This window comes from Cyprinus carpio, chromosome B22 (genome assembly GCF_018340385.1).
Source record: "Cyprinus carpio isolate SPL01 chromosome B22, ASM1834038v1, whole genome shotgun sequence".
In the NCBI taxonomy this organism is placed as follows: Eukaryota; Metazoa; Chordata; class Actinopteri; order Cypriniformes; family Cyprinidae; genus Cyprinus; species Cyprinus carpio.
In genome coordinates, this window is record NC_056618.1 from 31,620,852 (window position 1) to 31,634,547 (window position 13,696).

The window sequence follows — 13,696 nt, forward strand, 5'->3', positions numbered from 1 at the left end:
AAGTAAAATGTGTTGCAAATTATGTTTCATGTTGACTTCAGGCTTATCACTAACAAAAACTAAAATCATGAACAATGTTTTATTTCAGCTAGTTCAACAAATGTACTAAAATAACTAAATATATTAAAAGTAATAAATAAAAGTGAATAAAAGCTATATAGACAGACTAACAAACTATAGTGAACTAATAAAAATGACAAAAATGAAACTACTTCAAAATATAAAAATAAAACCCAATTCAAAATATTACCAAAATCTATATCAATAACAGTAACATAACACTGGTTCACACACAGAATCCAGAGCTGTGCAAAGTTAAATAAGGAGAATTTAGTATAAGGCTGCAAAAACACAAGTGTATCATTCTCTCTGAACATTTCTATTGAAAATTCCTATAATAACAGCAATTCCGCAGGCAACTTTCCGTTTATGTTTTCTTTTGTGAGGGGACTGAGAAGCTGTCATTTTCATGAAGTGCTACTGCGAGAATAAATTCAAACACTTCAGTGCCCAGAGGACACTGAACTCTGGCTCTTCACTCCGAAAAAGGGCTTTAAACATATTCCCAATGTCATTCCCAAAGAGAGAGGAAAGAGGGAAATCTGCAAAGCAATACATGCTTTTCTTAAAGGGTATTGCAGAAAAAGTATTTAAACGGAAGACATTTACACAAGAAGCAAAACTGCAGATAATAATAATATATTAAGAATTATTTGTATTTGTTTTCTAGCTGAATTTATTGAGATCCATGCATACTTACTAAAATAATAATAAAAAGTAACTTATATAACTTAAAAAGTAAATATGTTTCAAAGTAACGTATCTTCACATGAATTCTCAAGTCATATCAGTGGCCCAATAACAGATTTTATTAAAAGGTTTTATTTTTACAGTACAGGTATCCCAAAGGAGTCCACCATGATGAGATAACATGACCAGCTAAATATAATCTAATTTATGTCTAGACCGTAATTCGCATTACCGTATTACGTGTTACATTTTACGTAATACATCTTCCACACCACTTCTAATTTGTTTTTTGGTTGTTATTACAGGAAAAACAAGATTAAAATTACTGTGCATTTGGTACAATCTCATTACGTCTTTTTAATGGTGGCGATCGTGCCACACACATAATGACCTGCGTGCAGGAGCACGTCAGAGAAACCCAAAAACTGATTACTAATTCACAGTGACTTTCCAATCCAGTCCTCTTTAATTGCATCTTCTCCTGTACAATCTTGATCCTGGACAACAGCCAACTCCTCTCTCGCCTCTCCCATGTCATCCATCAGACCTGACTCTCCTTTGCCCCCCAGCGCACACTGTTGTTCCAGAGACGACACCATGTGCTTTCTCTCTCATCACATACTCGGGCCCTTGATGTCTGTAAATTGGCCCTCACACCAACGGTGTCTCTGGGCGATGTAGTCTGTCGTTGCCAGCTGTCACTGACAGAAACTGCCGCCACCTCCAGTTCTTGAATATCTCACCTCGTTGTCCAGAGACTCACGGAGCAGACAGGGAACTCAATAAATGAGATTTCTCAATGGCCACGTCTCGCAGAGACCAAAAACTGGTGGAAAACAGTGTCTGGATCTAAAACTTTCGGATGACTACAGCTTGTATCTCTAATCTGGGTGCATTATCAGAATCACAAATGAAAAAAAAAAAAAAAAAAAAATGTGGTTTTATAGTCATCCACATCACTAGATGTCAGTGTATATGAAAAAAATATTAGTGCTAGACAAAACTTTGTAAATAAAACAACCAAATTAGTGTAAATTAAATAAACACTTATTGCATAAAACAAGTCTAAAGGCGCTTTCACACCAAGAATGATCTATACAACTATGAATATAAAGATAACTATATAAGTGTTGTCACCAACAGCCAATAACATTAGTATTATTATAAGTGTGCACTGCAGTTTTGTCTCTAAATGCTTGAGCGCTTTAAAGCAGGATGAAATCTGATTGGCTGTAAATGTTTTTAGTGTTCAACAGTTGGAAACAAAAATTCTGAAAATGATTCCAACAATATTGTTCCGCTATGTGTTAGTGTTATCAATACAGTTGTGGTTTGGACTCTGTTATTTTTTTTACATTTTTACAACAATTGAAAAAAAAAAAAAAAAAAAACTATATCTTAATGATTATATTTCCCCCCTTTATGTGAACGGGCCTTAATTGTCTTGTTTTTTATAGAAAAACAAGACAAATGTTTGGTTCATGGTTGCATTTGGGAATTTAAAAATAGGACTGTCAACTGTGTTCTGCTGCTGTGTGAATGCCAATGAAACATGCAAGAAATTTTCACCATTTCTTAAGAGCCGTCATTTGGTAATTTGGCTGATTTTATCTGAAATATGAAAAGATTGTTACGTTGCTACTTGTATTTCAACTTATTCTAGGCAAACACTGGCCACTCAGCAATGAAAGGCTGAGACAAAAAAATAAACAATAAAATAATAATAATAATAAATAATAATAATAATTCTGAATTTATCATATTTTTAGATGCTGTTTAGCTGGTTAAAATATCCAAAAAAAGTTGGTATGAGGGTTACCATGAAACAAAACTTTCCCAATTGTTACTCAAAACTTTCCCAATCACATTTATTTATTTATTTTTTCTGTGGTTTTCCCCTCCATCGAAATCACATATTGATTTTAACCCACAGACTAAAAAAAACAGAATAGGCTAGAGTTTTTCAGTCAGTTCTTGCCATCTTTGTGTAATGTGCATCAGACGGTTTGAGAACAGACTGTGGGCGATCTGTGGGCGAGCCGGCATTCCGTCTGAGGCTGATGCTATGTTACTACCAACTTAATATATGGTGTAGGCGGCAGTCTCATAGTTTCTACCTAATGTCTGTTTGTCCATTGTGGTCAAAATAGCTGAAAACCTCATCTAGTGGACCTCATTTTGACCTGGTAGACTATTTTGGTTAAGCTTATTAGATCTGCTAGACCACCTTTCTCTTTGGTGTTTTATGTAGTGAATTATTAGCTGCAGAGAACATCAAGCAAGTTAAATTAAATTTTGCACGATAAAGAGTTTTGGTACAGCATTCGGTCATCACTGTAAAATCTATCCTGAAGCAAAACCAGTTGTTGTACGCAGTCCTCTGTTTTCCTATGTGACAGTTGTGGATGTCATTAGTCAATTAACTGAGTTGTCACCATTTAAATTGGTTTGAATATCAATAAATATCTCTGGACAAGCATCATATTCCTCAGAGAAATGGGAAGGGACAGATTATGCAATACGGAACAATTCTGGGTAACAGTTTCTTTGTCTTGCTTTTTATTTCGTTAGCACGTAGTCAATAGTATTGATTCCTACATTAATTACTCTAGATACTCTAGAGTGTTTACCCCTTGTGCTTTTATTGACTTCACCACAGGCTACAAGACAAAATACAGGCATACAATTTTTCAAAATCATTTTATGACTTAGAAATAGTACTTCAGTAATTATGCATATCATTGCTTAAAAAAGTAATGTTCTACTCAATCCTGGATTATTGTGTCCAAAGCTACATCTAAAATATTAAAGATAAGAGAGGAAAACAACCTTGCATGCATGCTTCTGGTATCCTGTTATGAATGTTCCCAAATTTTGTTGACAATCTTGATGCACGTGTACTCTGTCTTGTTGCTGACTGGGAATTGGGAACCTGTCAGCCTGAACTAGCCATGATGAGCTGAGGGAAGCTTATGTAATTGAGAGCTCTGTTACAGAAGAGAATGTGCTTTGTATTCAGAAAAACAGCGCTAATAAGCCGGAGTAAATGAGCCTGACAGGGTTCTTCAGGTTTAGCCAAAAAAAAAAAAAAACCTAGGGAAACAGTGGTAACTTTCATACTTTTTCAATCACTGCAGGAAGTGTCTTAATATAGACTGGCAGGTTTATAATTACCTACTGAAAAATCCAGCTAAAGACGGTTGCTACATTTTTGAACACCGTATCTGGTTACTAGCTGGTTTAAGCCAGTTATTAACTGGTCTAAGCTGGTCATTAGGCAGACAACCAGTTACAAATAACCAGCTTGACCACCTTAAACAAGTACTTTATGACCAGCTAGTATTTGGTTTGTTGTTGCTAATTGTGCTGAAGATCAACTTAGACCAGTTACCATGTATCAAAAGACTGTACAGTTACCAGCTTTTTCAGCTAGATTTTCAGTAAAGTTGGCACATATCATCAATTCCCAGAGAAAAAAATAAAATAAAAAATCATGTCATAGCATGAGGTGTTTTTATATAAAATTTAGCTGTTAACATTTACCTGTGCACTTTCTGCTAGTGTCTTCTTTCTTGGAGGAACTCATGAGCTTGCAATTGAAGTTCTCCTCCCAGAACTCAGCGAACCAGACGTTTCTCCTGTTGTTCTCCAGTGTGCGTGAAGTAAAGTACATGTCGAAAGCTGAAAAGGAAAACGTACCACCATTAGCAATAGCATCATATAATCCATAACATTACCAGAAAAGCAATGTTCCTTTGTCTTGACTATTGATACACTACCAAAAAACAAGCTACATCTACCAAAAAACACAATATGTACTGATAATGGACAAACAATGGCAAGTTTGTTGGTGTTTCCAACATATTTGCATGACAATTAATAACTATTTTATGTTTTGATGAATTGGTGGCTAATTTCTATGAATTTGTACAATCTCATTTGTGCATTTTTACACAAGAAAGAAGATAGGTTAAAGAATGTTGGTAACCAAACAGTCACCAGTAGCCATTGATTTCCATAGTTTAAAGAAAAGTACTTTGAAGGTCAGTGACTACCAGAAACTGCTCAATTACCAACATTTACCAATTACCAACTTTGATGTTTTTGTGCTAATGTTTGAGAACTTTGTTCGTAACTTTGAGAGAACCTTGGCAGAATGTTAGAAAACGTTCTGAGAATGTTGCTTGTTAGCTGGATTCAATTTTTTTTTTTTTTCTAATGTGATGCTAGTATGCAGGTATAACTAGTAACTAGTTTATCCAGTTTCTCTGAGCAATTAAATCTCAGGTATAGCTTGCATGATCAGCCTTGGTGCAAACAAGCTGCAACACATTTGTGTGGCAAAAGTTCTGCATCCCTTACAAAATCATTAACATCCTTACTTGACATTCTTCGCACGAGGCAGCTTAGCATTTAATCAGACAGTTTGCCATCAGCAGACAAACAATAACATTTATCAATCGAGATCCTGAAGAGTCTTTTGAGTCTGTCCTTGTTGTCTGCCATCAAGGCTAATAACATGCCTCATCTAAATAGGTTTGTGGCGTAATGAGGCTTTCATCCACAGTGTAGCTACAAGGACAAAGGTCAGCAGAACATTTAATTTTGCCACAGGCATCGGCTAACCTTACATAGTCATAGCTCATTTAAACTTTGTTTGCTTCCACTCGGCAGACTGCAAAGGAAGTGAGTCTGGGTCTGTCTTGCCCACTAGGAAATAAGTGTTAAGAAAGAGATAAGGTGTTATCATTAAGCTGCTACAGCAGAGCTCCCCTAAGCCAGTCAACAAATGCAGCTGAAGTGTTTAATGCACTCCTGGGCATTGCATACTCTTGAGTCGGAGCAAGCATTCGGCCTATCTGCGGCTCCCAAGCTGCATGCCCCGAGTTGGCATCTTGAGGGCTGGAGTCTGGTGGTGAAGTCAGTCACTTCTCCTGTGATCGATTGAATCAAGATTTGCCCAGTATACTCAAAGTGCAATATAACAAGCAAGTCACTTACACCACCACACTTTTTTGAAGCACTTATAGACTTCAGTCAGGGTAGCGCCATATTTAATTTCTGACAGGAATGAATACGAAGCTGTGAAGGATAGAAGTACAGAGCGTTGTACTGTTGTTTAACAACATATCGATTGTTTAGCTGATGAAATATCTTTCCAAGAATAACTTTCAGTAGACAAGAACTCCAAAAAGCAATTTTGAAAGTTTTGAGTTGTGAAACTAGCATGATTTTTGTACTTTTATTTAGTGCATACCACTGAAAAAATGGTAAGGTCTATCCGTTACATCCTCATTTTCATCCATGTTAAATGAAATATGGTGTCTAACCTGATTAAAAGTCTATTGAGACTTGTTTTGAAAGAAGGTGAGAGCGGTAAATAAAATAATGGGAGGAAAGGGTGAAAATAAGCATTTGCAAGCCAGATTCAGTCAAATTTTTCACATGTGCACCATGAGAATGTGCAGTTTTGCATAAATTATTGTGTGATGTAAAACTGGTTTTACAAACTAGTTGCGAACTAGATGTAATTCAATTGAATAATTGCAATCAGTTTACAACAAAAACAGTACTACAACTGATTTACATAGACAAATGTTTTGTTTGTTACGCACTGAATGTGCAAAGAGAGAAGGGGAATGGAACCATGAACTTGTTGCAAGCAAGATTCCAGCACACTTTTCACAATTGAGCACCAATTACATGCAGCAACTGCTAGTTTGTGTACTAACTCAGTACACACAGTGAGCCTCTTTCATAACACATGAGCAAAACAAATATCTTTATATATAGCATAAATTATTGTGCAAACAACTGAAATAAGAATGATATTATGAATGATTAGTGAGCCAATTTAAAGCAATGCTTTGCTATTGAAAGCAATTAAATAAAGCTCTAGAAATAAATTATGCAGCAATTTGTTCAGTTCATCAAGGACCAAATATTCAAAGAGAGAATGGTAATGTACTGTAACCATAAACCAGTTGCGAGCCAGATTCAAACCCACTTTTCCCATATGAGCATCACAAGTGAGCAGCAACTGCTAGACTGTGGCTCTTCTCTCTTCGTGCATAGTGAGCCTTTCTCATGGAACATGAGCAAAACAAATGCCTGGGTGTATATGTAGCATACATTCTTGTGAAAACAAGTCTTTATAATTGATTTGTGTGCCAATTTAATGCAATAATAACACCATTTAATGCTAATTAATGCAATAGAGTTCACACTATAATAATAATTACACAAATTAATTATTTTGAAAGAGGAACAGAAGAATGAGAAGAGAGAGAGAGAGAATTTAACCGTGAACTGTTGCAAGCCAGATTCAAACCCACAATTCCCACGAGTACCACAAGTAAGCACTACCGCTAAGCTACAGCTCGCACAACATAATGAACAGATGTGTAAATTCTTCTGACAACGGATGCAAGAATAGTTTGTATCAACCACATGAGAAAAACAATGAGAGGAAGGAATTTCTGTGTTCGTAAATAGTTCGTAAAACTTAACATAACAGATTTTTTTTTCTTGTTACATTTTCATTCTTACATCTTGTTAAACATGTAAAAATAGTTGCATAACAAGGTAAACATTTATCTGACATTCGTTTTGTTTACAAAGGACATATAATGCTGAAAGAGTCAGTTGGAACATCAGGAAATGTTGCAAACCAGATTTGAACCTTTGTTACCTGCGTGAGCACCATAGCTCAACACATCAACATGTTTACGGAAATTTTAAAGCCATGACTATGGCAACACACATTTCCCATTCATGAAACACAAGCAGAAATATGGCTTTGTAAACTAATAAAATTATTTGTACGTTAACTGTCCAATTTTTAACACAAAAAAAAAAAAAAAAAAAAAACTGAACAAAACATGTATTATATATTAGATAATCCCCAAGGAAAGCCAAGCAGATCGAATTGCAAGTAGTTCATAAAACCATTCTAACATAAAAATTTGCATCATAAATGATTTTATAGACAAATTACAATAAAATTTGTTCTGCTCATGTTTTATGAATAAACTACAGCTTTCATAATCACTACACCATACTGACCCGTGCTCAAAAACTCTGCAGTTTATGTTCTGTGGCCTTAAAAGCTAAAATTTTCCTTAGGCTGATTGATGCATGTTTTCGGTTTATTTGTCAGATGACCTCTACCAAATGTGCTCTACACATCACTCCACAGGCGTAGTCAACTCTGAAACGGATCCTCAGCAGGTTTGCGTGCTCGCTCATAAATTCTGCTAATTGCAGCTTATTTGTACACAAGCCTTGTACACAAGAAACTCCCAAAGGCCTGTCGGTGTCATTTTCTCCGTGTCTGGAGGACAAAGCTCAGAGCTTCACCTTTTGTTCAGCAGCTGCTCTGTTTGCGGAGAAATTAGCAGGCAGCCCATGAACCTCCTCCATGGTGGGATTCAGGAACTGTCCTTGAAATCCAATTATGTCACCGTTTTATGAATATTAAAAATATATCTAAAATAAGACTTTTGACCTCACTATACTGTATATTAGGCAAAAGCCATAGGCAGGATTTCAGTTTACTTTGAGTTATTCAATATGTAATTTGGAATTAAATAATTATGGGGAAACGGTTTGCAATATTTCATTAAAGTGTAACGTCACATTCATTATTTATCTTCCTAATGTATTTATATGGAGAGACCCAATATACATATAGGGTCTGTCCGTTATATAAAAATAAAACCATAAAAAACACACATTTCCATATAAACATAAAAATGCATGTATAAACAGAATGACAATAATTATGAAAGAGTGAAAATTTAGTTTTAAATAAAGGCCATCAAAGAGTCCTGATACATCGAAGAATACCGGAAAAAATGGCACGGTTCCTGAAAAGTAAATAAATAAATACATGTTTTCAACATTGCTAATAATACGATTTATTTATTTATTTATTTATTTATTTACTTTAAGTAGCAAATCAGCATCAGAATGATTTCTGAAGGATCATGTGACACTGTAGACTGTAGTAAAGATGCTGAAAATTCATAAAACTTTTAAATATGTGAAAAATACAAAGGAGAAAAAAATTATCTTTTTAATTAAACAAATGCAGCTTTTGTAAGCATGAGACATTTTGCTTAAAAGTCTTTTTAAAAAGCATTCGGAAATCTTACAATTGCACTTAGTGAGATAGCGTTGATAAAAATATACAATATAATTAATTTACAGTATATCATTAATAAATAAATAATTTATCAAATTGTTCTGGAATTAATCATGATTAATCGCGCCTAACATATACTTTAAGTACTCATTTAATGTCATGTGTTATGTGTGTGTTATGCATATGTGTGTGTATGTGTAAAGGACATTTACTTTTGAGGTAAAAATGTACAAGAAATTGGTCACAACAAGGTGATCAAAATGTTCTAAATATTGATAATTTATGAGAAGAGAGACTGTAGATCAATCGTGACACAAACTAGCACATCTATGTAGGAAATATATATATAAAAGAATATATATATATATATATATATATATATAAATATATATATAGAAAAATTCCTCCCTAGGGCACACATTTAAACCGAAAAGACTGAAGACCAGCATGTGTTCCTTTAAAGCGCATGTAGGCAGTCGTATGTGTCTTTCCAGATTTTCAACAGGCATCGCAACGGAAGATTAATTCAGGCAGGCCTACGCCGTTTCCTTATGACTCTGCAACCCACGGCCAATCCATCGCCATGGGAACCATGCAAGCAAATGAGAAGCTTTCCCAAACCCATCCTGAACCTTTTTAGAAAACATTACAAACAAGTTTTTAGACATCCCAATGCCTCAAGAAGAATCATTCCAGCCAGAAATCCTAACTTGTGGCATCAAGTCATGCAAGAAACCTCAGGTGACAATCGGTAGCGCTGACGACGCTTCAAATAAAGTGCCCGAGTCTTGAGTGCCACGCTGGATCTTCGCCTCTTGCTGTGATTTTATAGACGGTCCGAGGTTAAACGTTGCTCAGAGCCTGTTGGGGGAAAAGGCAAACCGAACTGATCTCCAAATCAACAAGGATCACACTCCAAGCTGTCACTCTGCTTCGAGTGTCTCCGAGCGGCTGATATAACGTTGTTGCGGAGCGCAAGCAGCTAACGCACTCGCAATTTGTCTCCGTCTCTGTATTGAGCTCCAGACAGATGGGGGCTGACAACTTCAGATCGATTCTGCTAAAACAAGTCATTGGGGGAGGTGGTGAGAAAACAGATAATAATTTAGATGAGCATCATGCTTGCATAATTTCAGTGGCGGTTTTTGTCAGACGAATGGGAAAAATAAGGAAATAAGCTTCTGTTTTCTTGGAAAACTGCTTGCTTACCAAATCATTTGAACAGTGTCATTCAAAAAAAAAAAAGAAAAAAAAAAAAGAATAAAAAATAATAATAATAATAATAATAATAATAATAATAATAATAATAGATTAATATATGTAGTAACTATGAAAACAAGTATGAAAGAAATAATTTTTTAAAGGCTTAAATGTTCTGCTCAGCACTGATTCAACCAACTGTAGAAGAAATGTTGAATGCTTCCATTATTTTACTGTTATATTCAGAAACAGGCCATTAAACCAAACACGTCAATGCTGCAATCTACATTTCTACTTTGTTTTATCACTTTTTTTATTAGTGCTTGGAAAGCACCGGGATATTGGTATTCCTCACACATTTTGATTAGGGTTTGTTCTAAGTATTAAACTTCCGTAATGAAATCCTAAATCACTTAACTTGGAGAATCCATTTAAACTTTTTTTTTTTTTTTTTTGCAGCCTGTGCTGAAAAGAAAAGAAATTTTTATGTGATGAGAAGAGAAAGAAAAGAAAAGAAAAGAAAAGAAAAGAAAAGAAAAGAAAAGAAAAGAAAAGAAAAGAAAAGACATTAATGTACTAAATTAATACTATTAAAAATTTTGGGGTCAGTAGGATTTTTTTTATTAATTAATTTACATAAATTTACTAAAACATATTATTTCTGATTTGTATTTATTTATTTATTTATTTTTTTAGCAAGTATGCATTAAATTGATCAAAAATGTAACGTCTGCAATGTTACAATAACATTTCTATTTTAAATAAATGCTTTCTCTTGAAATGTCAATTCAGCAAAGAATCCTGAAAAAAGTATGTTTTCACAAAAATATTAATAAGCACAACTGTTTTCAGCATTGATGATAATAATAATAATAATAATACAAGTATATAAAAATAAATTATGTTTTCATGCTGAATTGTGATTACTTTATGTTGTGTGCAATATATAAATGTATTAAAAATTAAGCTTGTAGTGAATTGATGTCCAAAGCATAATTTTGTTTGTATGTTTATTTATATTCATAGCTAATACTTGTTTATCACTGCTCATTTGATTTAGAGCAAAACTGGTTTTCGACATAAATTATTGAAACCTCAACACTCTTAATTATTCAGTTTCAGCTGAAAATATATAAAATATCTCACCCTGAGATTTAACACTAAACAGCCCTGCAGTAGATTTAACTTATATCATACAATATAACTGGGTCAGAAAATAACACAGTCCCATATTTCTCATTGTGGCATAAATGTTGTTAGCCTCTTGTGATTAAAGACCCCATAAAAAAAAAAAAAAAAAAATGGTGTAGGATTTAATTTTATTCAAAAAGTGCTAGTAAATAAATATTTTTACTTGAAAAAATAATTAGTAACTATCCCATTTATATACTACTCAACTTTATGTCCACCTCAAATACAGTATGGCCACTTTGAGTTGAAAATATGAATCATATAATTCCTAACTGAATGTGATGAGATGAAACGTGTTTTCGACATACAATTAAAAGTGTATGTGTGCATATCATTTGATAATAGTTCAAACTGATTACTTCCCAACTAGAAATAGTCCTAGATTTCCTTCATCTTTCTATTTCCTTATGATTGATTGATTGCTAAATACATAAATACATACACTCTAAAAAAAATGCTGGGTTAAATATGGACAAACCCAGCGACTGGGTTGTTTTCAACCAACAGTTGGGTTAAATGTTTAGCTCAACCTTCTGGGCGGTAACCCAACCGCTGGAAAAAAAACAACCCAATCGCTGGGTTTGTCCATATTTTACCCAGCATTTTTTAAAGTACATACATACATACATACATACATACAGAAAACAAGCACCCAATGTTCAAGACACACTTATGGTTTTGTGCCACTGATCAAAAACAAATAAAGTAATTGTGACTTTTTATCTCAAAGTTCAGACTTTTTTCCTCAAAATAGCAAGTTTTATATCTCATGATTCTGAGCTTATATACAGTACATGTAGAATTGAGAGCAAAAAAGTCTGAATTGTGTGATATAAACTTAGAATTGTGAGATAAAGTCACAATTATCTTTAATTACAATTAAACTTTTTTTTTTATTTTATTTATTTAATTTTATTGAACTTATTTCTTTGTATTATTTTAACATATTCATTAATTTAACGTCACTTTCAAGAGTCAATATGAGTATTTCTAGGTAAGTGTTCCTATCAAAGCAAGCATTATCGGCAATGGACCCAGTCCTTTCAATCTCACTCTAGTAATGGTGGTGACGGTGAAAGGGTTGTCATTGTGAGTTTAGGGTCATAATCAGAAATCCTGGAGTAACAATTCCAAGCCCCCTACTGTTAGAGAGCCATCTACTACATAACACAATAAGCACCCAAACAAACAAACCCAGTCGGAGGTCACAGCAGAGGCCTGGGCACCAGCTGTGAGCCTAATGGCCAAATTAAAACTAAACCAAGAGACTGAAATGCCACATGATAAGGCAGAGAGGAACCGCTTTGTGCACAGTTTGATCCAATTACAGACTGGGCCAAGAATGTCAGATTCCTGCTAGCTCATATGCTAACGTCCGAGTAACAGCAGGTGGAGAACGTTTGATGTTTCAGAAGTTTGTTTTGTGAGGTGAATTTAGAGTGGTGAGTCACGATTCAATGATTCATTACAAGTTTGCTCTGATAATAATAATACAAATGCTAACCTGACAATCATATTCAGAAATTGTAAATAGTAAATCGTGGCCACGTTGGAATAATTAGTTTCTTCATTTTATTTAAATCATGGCCCATTTTAACTACAACATGTCCACAAAAGAACAACGTGACCACGATTTACTAAAAATAGAGAACATGGCCACAGTTAACTAAAATGAGGGAATGAAATAGAAAAACGTGTTCACAAATTTATTAAAACAAGGGAATAAATTGGTTAATTGTGATGATTTACTAAAACGATGGAACAAATTAGTGAAACGTGACCAATTATTTACTATAACAAAGGACCAAATGAGTGAAACATTGCCAAGATTTAGTAAAACAAGGGAACAAATTAGTGAAACATGACCAGAATTTACTAAAACAAGGCAACAAATTGGTGAAACGTGGCCACAATTTACTAAAAAGAAGGGACTGAATTTACTAAAATTATGAAACAAATTAGTGAAACATGGCTACGATTTACTATAACTATGGAATGAATAAGTGAAACATGACAACTTTTTACGAAAATGATGCAACAAATTAGTGATCATGATTTACTAAAAAAAAAAAAAGCAACAAATTAGTGCAACCACAATTTATTAAAATAAGGGAATGAATTTACTAAAATTCAGAAACAAAATAGTGAAACACGACCACAATTTACTAAAATGATGGAATGAATTTGTGAAACGTGACCATGATTTACTAAAATTACAGAACAAATTTACTAAAATAAATAATATTGAGGTTCCTCTTAAACTCCATGCTATTTCACTCATTCATTTGGTAGAACCTAGCAAAACTAGCAAGATATTGAAGGTTGTGTGAAGGATCCTGAAAAACTGTGAATAAAACAGTGTAAAAAGAAAATACGACACTAGACTACTTTAAATACAGGTAACATTTT

The 13,696-nt window shown here is 34.1% G+C and overlaps 1 protein-coding gene across 2 annotated transcripts in view; it reads right to left on the reverse strand.

Moving 5' to 3' along the window:
• LOC109099699 (metabotropic glutamate receptor 7-like) overlaps nt 1-13,696 on the reverse strand; it is a 203,817-nt gene that overhangs the window by 83,098 nt on the left and 107,023 nt on the right. For both annotated transcript variants that reach the window (XM_042749679.1, XM_042749680.1), the window contains exon 5: nt 4,294-4,431. In XM_042749679.1, coding sequence (XP_042605613.1) covers nt 4,294-4,431 — 138 coding nt within the window. The remainder of the gene's footprint in view (nt 1-4,293; nt 4,432-13,696) is intronic.